Source organism: Pituophis catenifer, unplaced genomic scaffold (genome assembly GCF_029215685.1).
Source record: "Pituophis catenifer annectens isolate HBS135680 unplaced genomic scaffold, rPitCat1.0.hap2 SCAF_6, whole genome shotgun sequence".
Taxonomy (NCBI): Eukaryota; Metazoa; Chordata; class Lepidosauria; order Squamata; family Colubridae; genus Pituophis; species Pituophis catenifer.
Window position 1 is genome coordinate 78,041,650 of NW_027256886.1, and position 23,038 is coordinate 78,064,687.

Here is a 23,038-nt window from a genome sequence, read left to right on the forward strand (position 1 = left end):
TACTCCTCGGCCATTTGGAATATTTAGCATTTTCTTTAAAAGGATTGATAAGTGGATTCCTAGGCACTATATGAAACTTTGCATCTTTTTGGTTTTCTAATAGTAAATACACCACTAGTTTATTAGAATTTCAGTTCCATCTCTGTAGGTTATACAAAACTTTACTTTGGGTAAACTTATAAAAATATATATATCTAAATGATTTTAAATGGCCCTAAACCATTTAGGTTAACCCTACTTTAAATTGCATTGCTATTGCAAATAGACTATTTTCAAGGAATATTCAAATATATTAGTTGTTTCTTGAGTAGATCTCATGTTTCGGAGCAAAAAATAATAATACAGTAGTTCAGAACACATGCTGCAAATCTTTTTTTTTTTAAGCTTTGTAAAACAATCTTAAGGGGCAGAAAAAGATCAAGACAACCATGTATGATTTCAAGGGATTAACCTTAAAATCTTACTTCTATAAAATAGTCAACTCCAGGCTTGCAAGATCTAGTTTGTTCTTATGCTAAACCTCAACAGCTCAGTAACTAGAAAGAATTGTGCCCACAAGTTTGAATACCGTAGGAGACATAAATAGAGCTTGCAAGCACTTTATCTCCAAATTCATTACATGGGGAGTTCCCCCTATGCTTTCTTCATTTCAGAGCACTATTAGGGGCAAGAAAGGAATAATTCTGTTACTGTCCTTACACTATGCACAGTATTAAAAAATTCTAACTTCTTTAAGCAAATGACCCAGGGAATTAATCAAATCTACTTTCATCCAACTATTTACATGAAGAGAATTTTAATTAGACCAGTGCTTCCTGGGTTTTTTAAAATAGTGAACTGTGTTTTATTATCAAAACTTTTGAGAGGTATCGCGTGAGCCAGGAATTGGCATCTCTGGGCAGCATGCTATACACAATGTATCAGAAAGAGATCTGCAGTATTCCTAAATAAAATACAAATTCTGTTTAATTCTCTAAATATCACCTGAAAAAAAGTCAAGTAACATCTTTTAAATAAAATAGTCAATATTTACTTATACCAGTAAAGGAATGTATTATAGGAAAAAATAAAACAATACAATTTCAACTTCTGCAATTTCAATTTAAGTTGAACACCGAGTGTCTCCTTCTTCCATGTTAGGGCAAATGCAAAAAAAAATCATTGAATACATTCTTCCTGATACATAGGCTTTTGTAAAAATGTTTTTAAAATGATATTCAGTTGTCTTTTGTCCTACTTCTGTCACACATGTCCTTGAGGTTAATTTATTTAATATCTAAGCACCTAGCAGACTCATGGCTGATTTAATTGAATAACAGTATTTTATAAAAGGGAAGCCAACTGAATGAACAAATCTCAAGAATTGGAAATTTGATATGAAAGGATCCTCAAAAGCTTTCTTACAAAGCAAGAAGAATGGATGACTGTGTAGATCACTGTTTCATTAGAAATTCTCATTGATTTGGAAAAAGTAAAGTAAAATAATACAGAGAATGGGGGAAGGGGGAAAAAGCCATAGGGAGCATCCACAACATATTCTCAAAATTTCTAATGTGGTACCAACCTCCAAAAGCTAGAGATTTACTTGTCCCCAAGATATGGGGCACTGCAATAATTGTGACAGTGTAGCAGTCCTTGTGCTTAAATCATCTTTTCAACCTGAATTTTTGCAGCCCAAATTGAATGAATGAGACACATCCAGGCTAATAATTAAAACACAAATTACCAGGCTAATAAATAAAGTGTAAATTAATTTTACTTATGGTAAAACAAGAGGTTCGAGTCCCATTTTGACATATTAACAAAATATCAAAAAGCTTGATTATAGTTCCGTTTTTGGCCCCTATTTCTGAATCGGTCAGGCCTGTTGAAACCACCATTTCGTCTTCCATTCCTGAATTCCGAGCCTGGATTTCGGCCTCCCTCACGTGGTAAATTTTCAAGCTCAGGCAATTCTGTTGCTACAGAAAGTTGCCAGCGTCTTGTATCTTGCCATGTTTCCTAATTAAAAAAAAAACATTTATTATTCTATAGGAAGAGCGGAATTGACAAACTTGCATACTGACCAACATTTACTACTAAACAGAAAGCAATAAAAAATGGTTAACTTCACAAAAGACAAATATGAATTATCACGAACTACTTTTTGTACCTGAATTCAAGAAGTCTTTTGCCTTCTTTCAGAACAATGTTTTCAAAGCATTTCAAAACTTGGTATTTAAGGTAACACAGAAAATAGTGTAAATGAAAGTTGCTTTCACCCTTATAGAACAATAATAGGAAAAGGCAACTTATTTAACCCTTGAATAAGAAACAATCAATTCTTTAAAAAAGGATGTACAACCACCAGCAGCACATCCTCAGCCTAAGTTTGAGATCCTCCACAATAGTTCCAGAGGATTCATCAGAATGACAAAATGTGCATTGATGTCATCATGAAGTTTTCATCATTTGCTCCTTGCTCCCCCCCCCAATGCATGCCTGTGCCTACAGTGTAGATCAATTAACATTCCAGTTTACTCTATCTCCTATTCAGCTGTTTAGAAAAAATACCAGAAGCTTAAACTACATGGATAAAACTTCATCCCTAAGGTGATAGAGGAATTTTGTACAGCCCAAGCTTGGGAAGGCATCGCATGGCCAGCAACTGCCTCGTGAAGGTCCAGGCCATGTGTGACTCATCAGCTGTGGGAGGAAGAAGATGGCAAAGGTCAGCTGGGGGCAGGTGGAAGGCAACAGGAGCACTGAAGTGCAGGGCAGTGGGGGTGCAGGACACAGTGCAGAGTGGCTAAATGGGCAGAGGAGGGGAGATAGGTGGGTGGGGGGAATTGAAATGGAGGTAGTTATGCCATGGCATCACTGTAATTTAGGAAACACGACACAGCTGACAAACTGCTTATGGATTTCATTCATTTTCAATTGGGGCAGAACTAGGGGTAAAGTATGGAAGAATGAAAGGGGACTTGGGGGTTCTAGTCTCCACTACTCTACATGCTATATCAAGCCCCTTCTTCCCATTAATATTATATGTCACAGCAGTGTTAATTCAATTCAATCACAATGGCCCTATTGGTAATAAATACTTATATGCCCCCAATGGTGCAAAAAACCCAGATCAGATTCTCATAGGCTGAACTGGAAACTTCTGCTGCTGACTCTATACAGTATTGCTGAATCCAAATTTGCAGACCTGGGAGAGGACTTCAATGCTAGATTTGGGCCCCAACAAATGCATCCTCTATGCACAGCACAAATTTCCCCTCCCAACTCTGGAGCCAATGGATTCCTTCCCATCCATTGCTCAAATGTTAGAAATCAAACTTTGCAGGACTGCCTGGCTCAAACAGCCTTCAAGATAAATCTCTACATTTTAAATATTTGACTGTAATTAAGATTTGATTTGACACGAAACAGAGGCAAGTGCAGCAAGTCAGGAGAAGTGTGATTAAGAATTGCTTAATGAATGCAACCAGGACTACTAAAACTGCCATGGCAAAGCAGTGTGGTCACACAGCGTTTCACCTAACTGCATCGCTTAGAAGTGAAAATTCTGGGTCTAATTAGGGTTGTTAAGCAGGGACTACCTGTACATACTTTAAGTTCACCCTGGCATTTTATGAAGTCTTTTGCAACAGTGGACTGTGAAACAAGCATAACAAGTAAATATATTTAAGATCATCCGAGTATAAATGACAGCTGAAGGGCATCCAATGGCATGAGCTACTCAAGATTGATCCACATTGGAAAGTAAAATCTTACCTTTATTTTATTTAATTCAGCTTTTGGAATATCAAAACATACACCCTTAACACAAGAAAGAGACAGAATATCAGTCATTGAGGAAATTCAAAACTCTTTTAAGGAGCAGGATACTTGCATTAATATACATGTTTCAAGCAACAGATTAGTCAAGAACACCTGTATTTAATCTACTATCCTAGTTATAACAGTTGGCCCACACAGGAATCCTGAACTGTAATTTATTCATAAATTATAAACAACCATTCAAGTCCAAGTATCTTCTATTTAAACTCAAAACTCTCTTCTAGATAAAATTAGCTAGCTATACAAATCTTCTCCAATACTTTATCAACACTGTATGCCTGACTTAAGCTTCACTCATTACCAGATTAGGCAGAAAAGAAAGCAATTACTAGAAGAACATTTTAAAGTAACACCTATAACCCGTATAGACAGAAAAAAATGTTTCTTACCATTTTTCCTTTGAGAAAACACATTCTGGCTATTTTGTTGTCCACGTCCTCACCCAATTGTTCTTTCAGACCCCGCCAAGCATAACCAGTGGCATGCATTTCTACCGAGCACTGAAGTATCATGGTCACATAACCCTTTGTTAAAAAAAAAATTAGTGAGATACAATTATGATAGAGTGCAATTATTAGTTCATGTACAAAGATACCTATTATATTACTAAAGCTCTTCTTAAGGAATGTTGAGAGATCTGCTAAACAATTTTTTCAGCAAGCAAAGGGCAAACAACTGAAAAATGGGATAAGGCCAGCAGGCAATATAATAACCAGCCAAAAAGCTGTCTATCTAGACCCGCTCCAGTCCGGCTTCCGGCCTGGGCACAGCACGGAAACGGCATTGGTCGCATTGGTGGATGATCTCTGGAGGGCCCGGGATAGGGGTCATTCCTCTATCCTGGTCCTGTTAGACCTCTCAGCGGCTTTTGATACCATCGACCATGGTATCATGTTGCACCGGTTGGCGGGGTTGGGGGTGGGAGGCACCGTTTTGCGGTGGTTCTCCTCCTACCTCTCCGACCGGTCGCAATCTGTGTTGACAGGGGGGCAGCGGTCGACCCCGAGGCACCTTGCTTGTGGGGTGCCACAAGGGTCGGTACTCTCGCCCCTTCTGTTCAACATTTATGTAAAGCCGCTGGGTGAGATCATCCGTGGCTTCGGGGTGGAGTTCCATCAATACGCTGATGACACCCAGCTGTATATCTCCACCCCAGGCCACCCCAATGATGCCCTTGAAGTGTTGTCCCAGTGCCTGGAGGCCGTGCGGGCCTGGATGGGGAGAAACAGGCTCCAACTCAACCCCTCCAAGACCGAGTGGCTGTGGCTTCCGGCGTCCCGATATAGCCAGCTGACGCCATCGCTGACTATTGGGGGTGAATCACTCGCCCCCACGGAGAGGGCTCGCAACTTGGGCGTCCTCCTGGACGCACGGCTGTCCTTGGAAGATCATTTGACGGCCGTGGCCAGGGGGGCTTTTTATCAGGTTCGCCTGATACGCCAGTTGCGTCCCTTTCTAGATCGGGACTCCCTACGCACAGTCACTCAGGCCCTCGTCACCTCCCGCCTGGACTACTGCAACGCTCTCTACATGGGGCTCCCCCTGGGGTGCACCCGGAGGCTCCAGCTGGTCCAGAACGCGGCCGCGCGGGGGATCATGGGGGCGACGAGGCGCTCCCACGTGACACCTCTCCTGCGCGAGCTGCACTGGCTCCCGGTGGTCTTCCGGGTGCGCTTCAAGGTGCTGGTGACCACCTTTAAAGCGCTCCATGGCTTAGGGCCGGGGTACTTACGAGACCGCCTTCTGCCACCAATAGCCTCCCACCGGCCAGTACGCTCACACAGAGTGGGCCTCCTCAGGGTGCCGTCCGCCAGGCAATGTCGGCTGGCGACCCCCAGGGGGAGAGCCTTCTCTGTGGTGGCGCCTACCCTCTGGAACACCCTCCCCCCAGAATTACGCATAATAACAGACCTCCGGATTTTTCGTCGGGCCCTAAAAACCTATTTATTCCAACAAGCTGGGCTGGCTTGACCAAATTTTTTTTTAATTTTTAAATTGATTTTAAATTGGAAATGGTTTTAATTCGGCCAAAACATTTAATTATTTTAAATAGTTTTTTTTTTTAGATTCACCATGTTTGTATATATGTCTTGTTTTTACCTTGGCTGTGCACCGCCCTGAGTCCTATTTTGGAGAAGGGCGGTATAAAAATTTAATTAAATAAATAAATAAATAAATAAAAAGGAAAATACATACAATGTAGAAACAGGGCTGGAAGGAACTTGAGAGTCCAACCCACCCCGCCCCCCTTTGCTCAAGACAGAAGACCTTATACCATCTCAGTCAAACGGTTGTCCAGTTATACATGTATATTATTATACATTTGGACATGATTAATGTATTAATGTATCTCTGCGTGTGTTCATCAACAGTTTAAGGATAATAGTTAACTATTTTTAATTTGCACTGGTTTTACTTCATGAAACACATTTAAGAAGTATTGAGCCATTGATTTGTAATATAGGAAACTCCAAGCCTTCACTGTAAATTTCTTATACAATATTCATATTTTTGTAATTTCTTAAAATCTCTTTGAAATACATTCAAAATCACAGGTTTTAGAGGCAAGGAAGGCATTTGGACCAAATGGGAAACATATGAAGTTTTAACTGAATTCATTGCCATTCAGTTGTTTTGGCACATTCCTTGTAGTTTTTAAAAAGTTTTTGAAGTATCATTAATAACTGATTAACTATCTTAATTTTACCCCATGTTTTGCAAAGAAAACATTTTTGCTGATTTTTTTTTTTTTAAATAAGGGTAATTCCACCATATCAAGTTTGCATGACAGCTAAACTTACATTTGAATTTCTTACCCTGTAATGACTAAATGTATTTAAACGCCTTCATTGTGGGAAATATTAAATATTAAACCGGACGTCGAATTTTCCAGGAATATTTACTTAACTTTGGAGTTAACACAATACTTTTTACTACTTTACACCAATTTATTAGCTACTTAGAATAATCCATGCCCTGGTAGCATCCTGCCAATTGCCATTCAAGGTCATCTTCCTTAACTCTCCTCAGTACCCATCCATATACTACCTAAGTTTCTATACCCAGGAAGATTGGCCAGTCAAATCCTGAAAGGTGTCGGTATTCACCTAGTTATTCAAAAGCACCAGTGGGGAAATCATCACCAAAGAAGAAACTGTTTATATTTTCTTAATTGTGATTAAAAACTGTACCTGTAAAGGCCTCTTTGAAAACATAAGTATAATGCATAAATTTTAAATGATTCCTCAGGTTACATCTATTGCATTAGGAAAATCAGGATGTGCGTAAGTAACTATTAAACTCCATGTATTTATTACCACATCAGAGTTGAGCAAAGAGCGCTGTTCAATAGATGTAGCTCCCGAGATATGAGCCAGGGCTGCAGCCAGAGCTTCCACGGCCCCCTTTTCTTCTATTAGCTGTTCAGCAGATTGTCTGAAGTAGTCAATGGCAGATGGAGGAACAGAATCCAAAGCTCTGAATGAAAAATTTTAAGAATTATTTACAAAACCATTAAAATAAACAAGGAACTATTTATGAAATGTTCAAACAAACTAATTTACAGTGGTAGCAGCATCCATATAACACACATGAAAAAAAAAAGGAGTGGGGCTTGTCATAAAGCTGCTTATCACATTTCAGATACTAACTTTTACTTAATATTTAGGACTAACTGGACACCCGCTACGAAACTATGTGATGGGGCTTGACAAATTGACTCTTAAAGCTTGAAAATTAATGAGTAGTTACAATCAGCCTCTCCTCTCCCCTTCTCTCCCTCAGCCTTGTCCCACAGAAGCCTCCCCATCCTATCCTCTTCTCTCCCTCAGCCTTGGCCCACAGAAACGTCTCTTATCCTTCTCTCCCTCAGGCTTTCTAGCCCCTTCTTTCCCTCAGGCTTGCCCCACAGAAGCCTGTCCTGTTCTCCCCAGTTATTCTCAAGTTGGGAGGGGGAGTAGAATGTCTAAATAATTAGCATCAGAGCATGTTAGTAATAATAATATAAGAAATACTAATGATCTGATGGTCACTTTGAAAAATCCTTTCTTAGTGAGCACCTAGAAGCCAAGAGGAACATATGTGGCAAATTTCAAGTTTGTAGGCTTTACGGTTCTGGAGATATCCTGATTACGGCGTGAGTGGTTTTTGCTTTTATATATACAGATTAACGTACCTGGTTGCATCTTTACTGGAAGCTTTAATTATGTCTGTTGCTGTAGGAACACCTACACGCTTAAATGTAATGCCCTGAAAATAGAAGGCACACAGTTTCACTGAGTAAAGTTGGTCAAAAAACTAGTCCTAAATACTTTAGTTGAAATGGTAAAAAGCACTTTAAAAACTTACATGGCTTTCAAAAAATTACAACATAGAGAGATGTCACAGCTTCCACTAAGAAATTCAGAAATAATTACCGCTTTTTGTTCTACTTGTTTCAGCTGATAATCTTCCCTGCGCTGATAGAAACAGATACAGACCCCAGTCCGTCCAGCTCGGCCTGTGCGTCCAGACCGATGAATGTAAGACTCTACATCCTTTACAAAGAAACATACAAATGATATGCATCTTGCAGAAAAGCCAGCATTTTTACTTACAAATACAGAGAATGGTATACTCTTTAAAATACACTATTAATGAAAGATGAAACGAAACTATCTTTGTAAACTATGAATTGCCTGAACAGAAAATTATGTTACCATTGTGTGACATTTATAATGAGAATTCAACAAATTTTAAGAATGTTAAAATTAATAAATTCCAAAGGAATCTACTTAGAAACCACTTGAACAGCAAGATGATATTTGAATAAATTTACACCTTTATAGGTAGAATTTAGAAGAATTACAAAATACCGTATTTTTTGGACTATAATACGCACTGGAGTATAAGACGCACCAAGATTTCAAAGAGGTAAAAAAAGAAAAAAAAAATTTGCCCTCCCCGGCCCCAGAAGCACTCTGCAGGCCTCCCAAACCCTCTGTGCATCCCGTTTTTCGCAAAAACGGGGCCTGCAAAGGGTTTGGGAGACCTGCAGAGTGCTCCTGGGGGCTGGGGAGGGAAAAAACTCGATGCATGGGGTGTTTGGGAGGCCAAAAATGGGCCCGTTTTTCACAAAAACAGAGCACACAGAGTGTTTGGGAGGTTTGTAGAGTGCTCCTGAGGGCGGGGGGGGGGGGGGGGGGGGGGGGGCAAAAACACCATTTTTGTGAATGGGCCCGTTTTTTGCCTCCCAAACCCCCCCACACATCGCAATTTTGCTCTCCCCAGCCCCCAGGAGCACTCTGCAGGCCTCCCAAACCCTCTACACATCCACTTTTTGCGAAAAATGGGCCTGTTTTTGGTGAAAACAGGATGTGCGGGGCAGGGTTTCAAGAGGCCAAAAATGGCTGTATTCAGTGTATAAGATGCACCAACATTTCCACCCTCTTTTGGGGTGGGGGGAGTGCGTCTTATACTCCGAAAAGTACGATATTCATGGATGTGCCTGGAGTAATAGCTGCTTTGGATTCCTGATAAGACAGTATAGCAAATTTTAGCCAGCAGTCTAAGAAACAGAATAAAGTTCTATTTTTGAAGAAATAACAATAATTTTCCGACTTTCTCACTTCAACTGTGCTGAGTTTTCCAGCAGAAAAGGCAAAGCAATTCAAATGAGGATCCCAAGTCCTCTTTGCAGCAAGCTTTAACAATTTTTTTGTGTCACTTTAACTAAGCAACAGCACCTTTTGGTACAAGTAACTTTTCCCTCTGCCCAAAACCAGTTATTTTACCTTTGGTGGGGAATTCTGTATTACCAGATCAACTTCTGGAATATCTAAGCCACGGGCAGCCACATTAGTTGCAACCAGTACTCCAAAGGTTCCACTACGAAAGCCTTTCAAAGTGACCTCTCTCTGCTTTTGGGGAATGTCACCATGTAAAGATTGTGCATCCTGCAAACATTAAAGAAATAAATGAAAAGAATTGTCCAAATAACAGGATTGATCTTCCTCAATTCAACTGAAATATCAAAATCTTTGCTTGACAAGACTATATTAGTAAAGGTAAAGGTCCCCTCACACATATGTGCTAGTCATTCCCAACTCTAGGGGGCGGTGCTCATTTCTGTTTCAAAGCCGAAGAGCTACCGCTGTCCGAAGACGTCTCCGTGGTCATGTGGCCGGCATGACTAAACGCCAAGGCCAGCATGACTAAACGCCAAAGGTGCATGGAACGCTGTTACCTTCCCACCAAAGATGGTCCCTATTTTTCTATTTGCATTTTTTACGTGCTTTTGAACTGCTAGGTTGGCAGAAGCTGGGACAAGTAACGGGAGCTCACCCCGTTATGCAGCACTAGAGATTCAAACCGCTGAACTGCCGACCTTTCGATCCACAAGCTCAGTCTCTTAGCCACTACGTCCAAGACTATATTAGAGTTACTCCAAATATTTTGACGGCTAAACTGCCTCAAGACAAAAGCACTTCAGATAACATCATAATACCACATCTTAGAATTAGAAAAGGCTCCCCAGAAGTTTCCATATTTTCCTTCAACTAAACTCCAGGATGTTATTCATTGCAGAGCTAAACTTCCTTTTCCCTTGTCTTGATCTCCTTTTGAATGATACCTGCTTATGTCTCATCTACTCAATCTCTCCTCTATTACTACTGCTCACAGTGACAGATTGCAGCCAATCTGCACCCAATTCCTGGCTGTCAATTCTGCCTCTTCCCTTGATTCTGACACTTCCGTCTCAAATATGTGGAACAAATTTTACTCCAATGACTATGGCTGCCACCCCAGAATACTCCCCCAAAACCCATTTAGGACATTTGGAAAATCAGAAAGTAATGGTTAGAAACATTATTAAAGAACAACTGAGGTATATTAAAATAAAGAGGAAATAAATACAGTATGGAAATCTTAGTCACAAGCCTTATTTTACTTGAATTCTATACATCAGGTTTTGTATTCAATTATATAAGGTCACAAACTGAAGAAAAACTATGTATAAATGGAAATTGGGATTGATATTAAAACTACCCTTTGGAAAAAAGATAAAGCTTCAAGGGGGAGAAATCAAGCACATGAATTTGAAAGTATTTTGAAGCAAATTGCTCTAAGGAATATTCCATATCTGAATAAGTTGTTAATCATTCTCTTGTGTTCTATTATATTTATTCCTTTTCATACTTTTGTGTCACTCTACCTGTTTTATTGAGGCATTAAGAGCTAGTTCAGTTGCTTCTCTTTTTGTCTCACAAAATATGATGGTTCGTCCATGACTCCCGCTGTAGACTTGAATGACATCTCCAATCACTGCAGCTCTTTGGGACCAATGGCATTCGATGGCTAAATGCTGCCAAAGCAAAGCCGTATTCATTAGCAAAGAATGGGGGTGATAGACATAAAAAATGTGAAATTCTGGTTGCACCCTTAGAAAGGCATGTGTATGCATACATGTTCATGATTTCCAGCCAGATGCAGTTACAGTATTAACCTTATGCTATTATAAAAAGGTAATTTACCTCTACAGTCATAGCAGTTTTTTTAGTCTTCTTTCCAATAAGATCAACTTGCTCATATTTGGATTTCATATATTTCTTTGCTACATTGTAAACCCACTGAGGGCAAGTTGCAGAAAACAAGAGAGTCTGGGGGTTATCTTCAGAATCTTAAACAAATAAATAACACATATAAATGTTTAGAAAATCCATATACATGCTCATAAAAGAGCAAAGCAAGAAACATTTATATGATGGTATCTAGAAATATACATTTTTTTGAATCTGAATGCCCTGCTTTCAGTTTTGCATCATGCCATTTGAAAAACTCAACAGATTGCAGGTTTCAAACATTCCCCAAATGAGCAAATTAGCCTTCAATGATTTGAATTCACAATGTTTTGTACATCTCTAATCATTGTTATATAAAATATAATCAACAAGAGAACACGTCTCAGAATAAAAAGCAAATTGATTATTTGTGTGCTGTCATTATTGCCAAGTACTTCCAAATTATTTTTGGATGGGCCAGCAAGAAAATAACTAAGGGAATAAATTATAATGCTTTTAATATACAGGTGGTCCTCGCTCAACAACCACTTATTCAAACTTGCAATGTCTCTGAATAAGTGGTACTTATGAACCGTCTTCAAACATTCTGGCTGGTCACTGTTTGTGACATTTTTCACCAACTTCCTACAAGCAAAGCAAAGTCAGTATGGAAACAATAGGGTCGCAGTTAATGATGACATGATGTCCTTGCTTAACAACGGCATGCAATTAGGAAGTGCTAGAACGGCTGTCGTTAAGCAATGCAGTCATCTGACATCCCATTTTACAACCACGTCCCTAAGTGATTTTAATTCTACTCCCAATTGCCTTTGATAATCTGTATCCCAGGTTATTTTGATACAGGTTTTTAACTACATTCCAGTTCTTTATATTCAGGCCCTATGACACATTACAATTGGTTCCAAATTAAATTTACCGTGTGAAGTTAAATTTGACATAGAATCAGTGATCGAATGGACCAACTGGTTTTCCTAGTCCTGCACTTAATCCCTTACATATTCTCTGAGCATTAAAACCCAGGAACAGAAGATTTCAAAATGCAACAGATACACAAGACAACATGCTTACCTTTCTGATAAGAATTCACTAAGATTTCTTCTACTTGTTCAGCAAATCCCATATCCAACATCTGATCAACTTCATCCAAGACAACATGTTTCAATTTAGAAACATCCAATTTATTATTTTGGAGGTGATCTTTTATTCGACCAGGAGTCCCAACCAGGATGTCAATGCCATTTCTAATTAGATCCACTAGAAGGAATTTTAACATGTTATATATCAAATTTAATGCTTAACTCAAAGAATTATTTTAAGGCCAATGTTGTGAAATCTGTCAGCATTACTTATGAGTTTGAACTATATTAGTCACCAAACAAGTTCCAACAATTTTCATCTTTGTGTGCTTAATTTAATACATATTCTAAATAATTTTACAAATATAAGAATCTAAAGCCACAATGAACATTTATTTTAAACTAAGCACCACTCTAAAGTATCGAAAACATCATACTAAAACATTCCTTCAAGTATGCATAAGATTAAATTGATTTTGTTTCACTTTGATATGTAGGTTTTCAGCTATTTCAAATAACACATTAAAATTAACATGTTACAATTTATTTACATTTCCGAGTCCAACAAATGAACATGATGCATTATAATAGTTTTTTTAAGTATTATGGAGCAACATAATGCACATTAAAAAAACAAAAAACAAAGACAGTTTTAAAAAAGGTGTTTTTAAATTGAAATGTTATATCATCAAAAAGCAAGTTGTACTTTCTTACACTGTCCATTATACGCCGTTCCTCCATAAAAACAAGCCACGGTAAGTTTCTTTGTAATATCTTTGAAGTCTCTGGCAACCTGCATTGCCAATTCTCTGGTTGGAGTCAGAACTAGTACCTAATTACAAACAAAGAATTATTTGTGGATTCTTGCACAATTAGACAGCACTAAGAGCAAGCTGAATCATCCTCCCCATCCCCCAAACATAATAAAGATGTTAAGGTAATCTAAGGCCCACATGATGAGAGCAACTTCTCATGTATATGAGTGATCAATGTATTTTTGTCGTCCCCCTCCCCCCCCACTCAAGTTTGTAATTTTATTGTGACTTCATTACCTTTGGCGAACGGCCTCTTTTTCTTTCCTGTGGATCTCTATAAAGTTTTTCAATTAATGGAATGGCGAAGGAGAATGTTTTTCCTGTTCCTGTCCGAGCTTGGGCAATTACGTCTTTGCCTTCAAATACTGGCTTGAAAGTCTTCACTTGTACTGGAAACAGGTAGGTGACACCACGAGCTATGGAAGGAAGAATACTTTTAGATTTGCTTACATCCGTCAGATCTATGAATCAAATCTTCCTTCCTTCCTTCTTCCTAGAGCAGTGTTTCTCAAGCTCAACAATTTTAACAGAGGTGGACGTCAACTCCCAGATTTCCAGTCAACATAAAGTTAAAGTCCACAAATCTTAAAGTGGCCGAGACTGAGAAATGCTGTCCTAGAAATTTACCCAGATAATTAATCCCATAGATCAGGTGTATTAAACTCAAGGCCCGGGGGCCGGATACGGCCCACAGGTACCACAAGCCACCCTGGAAATAGCAAAGGACGGCCCACGATGCTTCTGCCAGTGGAAACAGGCTCTTGAGCTCCGTTTTCTACTGCTACAGCCTCCTGCAACCCGCTGCCAGTGAAAACAGAGGTCAGGAGGGCCGCGTGCGCCCCTCCTGAGCTCCATTTTCACTGGCAGAGGGTTGCAGGAGGCCGTGGCAGCCGAAAACGGAGCTCAGGAGCCTGTTTCCGCTGGTAGAGCGCTCGGGCCGACACAGGCGCCAACAGGAGTGATGTCAAGCTGGCCACACCCACCATGGCCACAACCACCCGTCCCCCAAGGTCAAACACAACCCTGATGCGGCTTTAATAAAGCTATATATAGTTTGCGTATCTACATGAAATGTTGTATGTGGCACCAAATGTTATTATTCCTCGACTTTTCTCTGAGCTTTTCTAAAGAACATGAAATTTATTCATGAATTTACAGGATCTAGTAAGAATCATAGTAACATCAGAATAAGTCAAAATTTGACCCCTTACTTCCAAAAGAAAATAATAATATATTTACTTGAAAACCAAGTTAACATCTATGCAAAATTGCAAAATTTTTGCAGACAGTAACTCATCAATGAATTTAGGAATATTTCAATTATACCGATTTTCATCTGCTAACATCAAATCCTCTCGTGCAGAAATCATCAGGCTACCAGATTTAGAAAATAAGTGAAAATTTGCTTTGGGCTGAAAACATTAAATGGGTATACCTTTCAGAAGATCCAGGGTTGCTTTAGAGATATCAAAATTAGCAAAAGCACCTTCCTTTTGTTCTGCTGTTAGCTCCTATTTTAAACAAAAATAAAAAGCAGTTACAGAAAGTATAAGCTTTTAATTCCAAAAAATATTTAAAGAATTGAAAGAAAAAAAGCATCTACAGTACTCAATAACCACACTTTCAAATATTCCCAAGGGAAAAAAAATTAAACACAACTATTGTTGTATGTTGTGGCTCCGTTACCGGAGCCTTGTCATCGTCAGGAGAGGACTCCGAGAGTGAAGGGGAGGAGTTGGCAAAGCCTCCCTCTCCAGGACCCTCCTCTCTGGCAATGCCTTCGGTGTCCGCCGAAGGGCAAGAGATAGGGCCAGGGCCAAGCACGTCCACTCAGCCACAGATGGACAGTGATGAGGGTAATGAGTCTTGGCTGGACCCACGTCAGCGTCGCAGAGATAAGCGCGCGCAACAGAAGGGCGTGCCCGAGATTAGGCTGAGTCACTGGACCACACCCCACAGGATATAAGAGCCTTGGTAGTACAGTGGTTTAATGCACCCTGTAATTAACACAGCTGCCTGCAATTTCTGCAGGTTCGAATCTTACCAGGCTCAAGGTTGACTCAGCCTTCCATCCTTTCTAAGGTAGGTTAAATGAGGACCCAGTTTGTGGGGGCAATAAGCTGACTTTGTATAAATATACAAAAGTATGAAGGCTACTGCTTAACATATTGTAAGCCGCCCTGAGTCTCCGGAGAAGGGCAGCATATAAATCAAATTTTAAAAAAAATAAAAAAATAAAAATAAAAAAAATAAAAATAAAAGGGAGCGTGGTGGCCAGTCAAACCTTGTGACGAACAAAGCTGAAAGCTTCCACGCCATTCTGCATTGCCGGACTTTTGCTTTAAGACTTTGCTGGAGTATCTCTGGACTTGATTAATTCCGTAATTATTGAGCTGCTTTCCTTTGATGTATCAGAAGTGGGGAGAAGTTATCTCTCCTCTTTGTAAATAATAAACTCTTGGCAGGCAGCCACTAGGTTGTTGCCAAGTTCCGTTATCATAAGGAAAAGGATTTTGCCGGCTGGTTTGGTCTTTAACTCCTGAACGTCTGTTGTTGTGTGTGCGTGGGGTTGGGGACAGAACATTGTAATTTCTTTATAGAGCAATAATGTATGTATGCATGTGAATAAATAAATAACATAGATGTGCTAAGAATGTTAAATACAAAATGCACCAAAGATAAACATCAGAAATGCAAAGAGTAGGAACATACAAAATAATGGAGGATGAATACTAACAACTGTATTATGCATGGTAGCATGCACCATATGGAGTATGACAAAAGAACACTGGTAATTCTAAAAAGTTGTTTTCGGTTATTAATACACAGAAATCTATTATTTCATAGCTTTAGGATCTGATTACTGCTATGTTTAACAAATATATGAATCTGCCTGTTAAGTTGCATCACTGTTCCAGTAAGCTTAGTGTTGGAAGATTGGCAGTTCATTAATGATGTGAGTTGCTGGATCAAGGGTTAGCTCAGCTCACAGTCATTCATGCCCTGATCTTCTCCAGGGTGAACTACTGTAATGTGCTCTGCATGGGGCTGCCCTTGATGAGCATGCAGATGCTTCAGCTGGTGCAAAATGCAGCGGTGCAGGCAGTTATGTGTGCTCCTAGATTTAGAATGACACACATTATACCTCTGATCTGCAAGCTGCATTGGCTGCCAGTTTGCTTCTGCGTCCAATTCAAAGTGCTGCTTCTGGCCTTTATGGCATGGGGGAGGTTATCTGAGAATTGCATCTTTCCAATTACATCTACTCATCACATCAGATCCAGCAGGAGATGCATGTTCCAGGCTCTGTCTCCTAAGCAGCTATTTGATGGGTGTTTTCTGTCATGGCACCAGGGGTGGGTTCCACTTATCTTTACTACCGGTTTGCAACAGGACTGCCCGCACATGGTCTTCTGCACATGCGCAGATCACCCATTATGACATTGTGACGGGTGGGCGGAGCCTCCCGCCAGTTTTACTACCAGTTCTATAGAACCAGACTGAACCAGGAGCAACCCACCACTACATGGCACCCACTCTGTGGAACATTATTCCCACCCACCCCTGAGGTACGACTGGAACCCTCCTTGATGTTCCTCTACAGAAGTCCCTTAAAACATGATTAAGTCAACAGGCTTAGGGGCCTCTCAGAAATGGAGATTTAATGAGGTGGCTAGATTATAACATATATATAACATCTATGCTCTCCCTACCCTGTTTCTTATTTAATATTATTTTAATTTTAGAGTATTTTTGTAATTATTTTTTTACGGTTTTATGTATACCACCCAAGAAGAGTCACATTTCAGTGAGATGCACGGCAATAAATATGTCTGTTAAGTAAATGTCTTTTTTAAAAAAATATGTTTTATTGGTACATTTTTTCTTTAAAAACATACAAAAATCCATGTCTAATCTAAACAGTGTGTTGTCTGCGCATAATTAATTTTGAATAAAGGTATAACAGCAACCATAATCTTACTAGTAATCTTAATAAATTTTGTGGTTAATATCAATATTAATCACAAAATAATAATACAATTAGTTTGTCCATCTTGCAATAATACAAATTTTTATTACCTCTTTAAATTCTTTTTAAATTCTAACCTCTGTTTCTGTTAGTTAACCATTAGTAAAATATACCCCATATTAAAAAGTGTTCTGTTTCTTCCTTTTCTTTTATCTTAAGTGTCAGTCTATTGATCTCAGCACATTCTAATATTTTTTTATTACACTTTCATAAGTAAATGTCTTGTTGCAATATAGATAGTCTACAGACACAATTGGGACTGGCTACTTGGTTATTAAGTGAAGCAGTCACTAAGTGAAACTATAATTGCACTTGTGATCTTACTTTCCTTTGCTTTACAGACCTGTAAAGGTCATATATGCAAGTATAGGTCACAAAGTTACTTTTTCATCATTGTCATAATCAAACAGTCCCTAAAACAAGGACTACCTATTAAACATCATAAGAAAGTGGCTCTATGTCAATATCTCAATATTAACATACTATATTTGAAATCAGAGAATGAGATATGCAGCCTGATTCTATGCTTTTTATTCAAACTCCCAGTTGGTAAAATCATGTTTTTATAATCTCAAAAATACTTAATATTCCAATAGAAATGCACATAAATATTACACTAATGAGTCATCAGGATTATGCTTTGCCCTGACATAGCTGTAAAATGTCTGATCTTTCTTCTTTATAGTATTGACATTTCTAAATAAAAGATATTTAGTACAAAGAATAATCTCACCTGATCTTGATCGCTTTCACATTCTGTATGTGAATCTTCGCCAGAATTATTATCCTTTTTTGAGTGCTTTACCCCATTACTCATGTGAAATATTGAATTGCATTCTGAAATTGCATCTTCATTTTTATTAGCCATTTCTTTCTTTTTTTTAATTTTCTTTGCTTTTGGTGGCTCCAACTCCAAATCCAGTAATTCAGTCTCGGCTAACGTATGCTTTTTCCGTTTCTGCTTTTCTGCTTTATCTTTTTTATCCTTCTGAAAAACAAGCATATTAAAGAAAAATATTCAAATTATTGGACATACTTTCTTCAAACCGCACAAATAATTTTCCTAACAGTTATTACAATGTTAGGAATATAATTTTATACAGAAGAAACAAAGCAGAACAGAAATCATTGCCATAGAGATGTTGCTGTTATTGAGGTAGACAGGATGCATAAAATGGAAAATGTGTTTTGTTTTGGATCTGAGACAAACACACTGCAAATTGAATTATATGCTAGCAAAACTCAAAGATGGTGGTTCTGGGTTTTGGCTGAGACAAAACCTATAAGGATCTTAGGGCATGAGCAGGGCATACCTTGCACACTTCATTCTCTTCCTTCTTATGGCCTATGTTCTGACTTTCCCAGGTCCTCCCTTCCTTTTATGCTCCTCAGTTCCTTCCTTTTATTACTCCTCATGCAGCAAAACTGAATCCATGCATGGCATTATCTACCTGGCCCAGGTAACCTGCAACTCTTGCCTTGATCTTCCCAGGACCATCCTTTCCTTTACCACTCAACAACCATGGCTGAATTCAAGCATGGAATACACAACTCACCCCCCCCACACACACACACATTTTCTTTTCCCTCATCTCTGCTGCCCCAATGGCCACTGTCCTGGTCTCACAAATCCTACCCTGACACACATATCCGCTTGGGACACAGGTGCTTTGAATTCATACCTAGACCAAATCCGTTTGTATCTGCTCTATGTCCAGATTATCCAGAATTGCCGGCTATGTGCATTAAATGTCTCAAAGGTGCTTTTTCAGGAGGCTTTCTTTTTTTTTCTTTGAAGAAGTTTCGTTTCGCTTCTCATCCATCTCATTCTTCAGCTCTGACAGGATAGTGGGAAATGGAAAGGTTTATAATACTCCTTGCAGACAGCTGGTAATTTGAATCCTTTTAGAGGGTGCTTGAAGCACTTGGAGGTTTATCTGTGTCCTCAGGGTCACCTGAATTGTGCTCCTGCTTCCTGGAGTCTGCAATTTTTCCTCTGGAAATCCATTCCTGCTCCCACATCATTCAGTGACCCTGAGGAAATAGATAAACCTCCAAGTGCTTCAAGGACCCTCTAAAAGGATGCAAATGTACCAGCTGTCTGCAAGGAATAGTAAATCCTTCCATTCCTCACTATCCTGTCAGAGCTGAAGAGGCTTCTTGGATGAGAAATGAAGTCTTCAAAGAAAAAAAAAGTAAGTCCAGTTGCCTCCTGAAAAAGCATCTTTGAGACAACCATGATTTGGATGACTGAGAATCTCTACAGACTTTGTGCATTAAATGGTAATTAATGCTCCATCCACAAAATGTACTATTGCCCTAGACATGAAAGATGACATTTAAAGAATATTGTAACCCATCAAGTTTTAGAACAGCTATCTTTCTACTAATGAAACAAATGGCACATTTTTTCCTTTTGGCAGATTTCATAATACAGTATTTTACAAGAACAGTTTTAATGCATAATTCAATACAATTATTAAATATGCAATGCATTTAAGTGATGTATATCAATTTATTATGTTCATTTTGGGGATTTCTTTTTTTTTCTTTTTATTTCATTTGTTACTATAGTTTAATAACTAATTTTATGTTACTTAATTTTACAATATACAAGGCTGCCCAACTCAACACCAATCTGTGCACCTTACAGTAAAAACATAACACAATTAAATTTAAAAAAATAAGAAATTCAAAGGAACAATGATTGCTTGGGGGAAAAATTTTGAACATGGGATAGACTTAGACAAATGGCAATAATTGTGGTTGCAAAATTATAAAATGACGTCAACTGCATATAAAGAAAATTTGTATAAGATGTTTTACAGGTGGCATCTAACCCCGACGAGAATAGCCAGAATGTTCAAGAATAAATCTGAAAAATGTTGGAAATGTCATCAGATACCAGGTTCATATTACCATATGTCCAGAAGCCAAAAGATATTGGACTAAAATCCACACATGGTTGGAAAAAATTACAAAAAAACACACAGATTTTAAACCAGAGATTTTTTTATTGGGGATTGAATATGTTACTATTGTTAAGCAACCAAGTCTGAAAATTAAAGCATTAAAATATATCCCCAAAGATGGATATTAAATTAAGGCTCAAAACAAGAAATCATCGCAATGGTTATATATTTAAATAAAGCAATTATATTTCCTTCATCCTAACTGAACTTCCTTTTACCCTTCCAGATGTATTTTGATTCCAACTCTTGGAATCAATCACCTAACAGACACCCAAAATATGTGTACAGGAAACTATCCAGAGAGGGAAAAAAAATTAGCCAGATATAAAATGTTCAGATATGCTGAAAATATTCAGAAACAGGGGGAAGATGTAAATATTAGAAGATGACCGTTAGGAAACAGTTGTAAAAAAGGAATTTATATTATGTCTTTTGTGTTTGTTATATTGTGTTGTGTTATAAATATATAAAAAAAAAAGAAAATATCCAGAAACAAGTAGAAATATATAGAAATGGAAATGTACTGAATATCCATTATACAGGACCTTTTACTAACTCTTCCTTGTTTTCTATCACAAAAACAAAAACTGTCATTACGGAATACCTTTAATTTATTGCCACCAATAATGGTGGCAATAAATTTAAAAAATATATATGTTTTTTTTTAACATGCTGATATTTAAACCTTGAAATTCTAAGTTCTCTCTGACAAGTTGGCAAAAATAAAAACGGGTGGAACGGTGAGGTTTTTAATTAGAAAGCGGAGGAGGGATGCATTCTGGCCTTCCACGTGCTCCTGCTTTTAGAACCAGGACGAAGGAAATAAACAAGCATTGTTTGTTACATCTACAGATGGCACATAAAACCTGGATTAGAAAACGGTTTTTTTTTTTGTGGGAAAGAAATAAGAGCAAGACGTGAGCCTCTCGTCTTGGTATATCCGCTATTATTTGGGGGGGGGGGAGGATTTGTCCATTTTTGTACTGAAAAAAAGCCCAGGGCAGGTAGGGATGTTAGACGCAAAACCTACAATGGGGAAGCCCCCGCAGACCCCCAGCCCTCCGCTTCCGGAGCCAGGCCAGGCCGACACGCAGCAAAGCAGGCCGCTCGGTTCCTGACGCAGCCGCGTCGTTTCCTCGCCCGCTGCCCCGCCTTCGGCCCCTCCTTCCCCGGCCGCTTGCTACAGCCGCCACGAGGCCGGCCTGACAGCCTGGGCCGCCTAACCTTGTTCTTTTTGGGGCCGCCGTTGTGCGGAGCGGCGTCGGGCTCCATGGGGGTCTCGGGCTCCAGGTCGTCCTCGCTCTGGGACTCGAAGCGGGGGGCCGCGGGCATTTCCTGGGACTCTTGGCCGCGGAGGCGACGGCAGAAGCGGCTACTCGAAACCGAGGCCGGCGTGAAAGGAAAGAGCTCCGCCCCGCCGGCCCTGCGGAGGGAAGAGGGGCGGCGCGGGAGGAGGAGCGGCCGTGCAGCGGGAGACGGCGGGCCGGGGAGGAAGGCGACTCGGCTCTCGCTAAGGGCCTCGCCAGGGCTGCAGGTGCGGCGTCACCCCGCGGAGCAGCCGGGTCGCCCACATGAAAGGCAGGGCCGCCGGGAGCCCTCCTGGTGCGTGGCCGCTTTCGGCGCGTCCAGAAGGGGACGGGGACGAGGTGTGGTCGGGTAGGAATTGGAAAATGTGAGAAGGACGAAAGGAAGAAAAGGAAGAAAGAAAGAAAAGAAAAGAAAAAGAAGAAAAAGAAAGAAAGAAGAGAAAGAAAGAAGGAAGGAAAGAAAGAAGGAAGAAAGAAAGAAGAAAAAGAAAGAAAGAAAAGGAAAGAAGGAAGAAAGAGAAAGAAAGAAGAAAAGAAAGAAGAAAAAGAAAAGAAAAAAGAAAGAAGAGAAGGAAGGAAGGAAGGAAGGAAGAAGAAAAAGAAAGAAGAAAAGGAAAGAAAGAAGAGAGAAAGAAAGACGAGAAAGAAAGAAGAAAAACTTCCTACACCGAAATTGAATGCCGTCTTCAGTGTACATTATAACTATAAAAATAAAACACAAACACCCATCCTTCACATTCTACACAATTGAATTGAAAACCCGATATTGCATTAGTATTGCACTATACAGCAGAAAAAAAAATTCTATTTAAAACGGGCTTGATGCAGGGTGTCAGGGAGGGAGGAGGAATGCACCAAACAAGGACAAATTGTAGATTCACGAAATATGATAATAAAACTACCCTACATAGAAGCAAAACTGCATGGAAATTGTACCAATAGGATATGAAATGTGAGAAAACTATCAGAACAATGGGACAATTTCCATGGGATAAACAGAAACAAGCTACTTGTAGATTCCTGTCTAGTGAGAAGGGAGAGGCGGTAAAAGGTCTGAGACTGAATGATTTATGACTATTCTTTTAAAGGGACAGTTTGTAAGAACTATATAAATGGAACTCACCTTGAAGTGGACAATATGCTTGATTTGGAATCTATTCTGAAGCATCAAGTATTCTGTATAGACTAAAGTTTTGCAAAGATCTCTCTACATCTGGGTGGAGCACAACGTCTAAAAATCCTCAGACTTCCTGGGACAACAGTATCATGTCTTGTCTCCCTCTCTCAATAGGGAAAAAATAAAAAATGTAGAACTATGTCTCCCGCTTGTCTTTTTGTCAAATATCACTTTAAACTTTCCTGTAAATTTTGTCCATTTTTAGCTTCCAAATCCTTACAACTTAACAACTCAACAACTATTTGTTTAGTGAACATTCAAGATTATAATGGTGCTG

At 39.3% G+C, this 23,038-nt stretch overlaps 1 protein-coding gene across 1 annotated transcript; it reads right to left on the reverse strand.

Moving 5' to 3' along the window:
• Positions 1-1,738: 1,738 nt before the first annotated feature.
• DDX21 (DExD-box helicase 21) lies at positions 1,739-21,850 on the reverse strand. The gene is given in 17 exon segments (XM_070946365.1): positions 1,739-2,001; positions 3,760-3,804; positions 4,215-4,349; positions 7,143-7,302; positions 8,000-8,073; positions 8,241-8,360; positions 9,597-9,758; positions 11,018-11,167; positions 11,337-11,482; positions 12,453-12,638; positions 13,175-13,292; positions 13,513-13,691; positions 14,711-14,786; positions 18,039-18,293; positions 21,502-21,695; positions 21,698-21,748; positions 21,751-21,850. Coding segments are annotated over 17 exon segments (2,343 nt in total). The 3' UTR covers positions 1,739-1,809.
• Between the last annotated feature and the right edge of the window lie 1,188 nt (positions 21,851-23,038).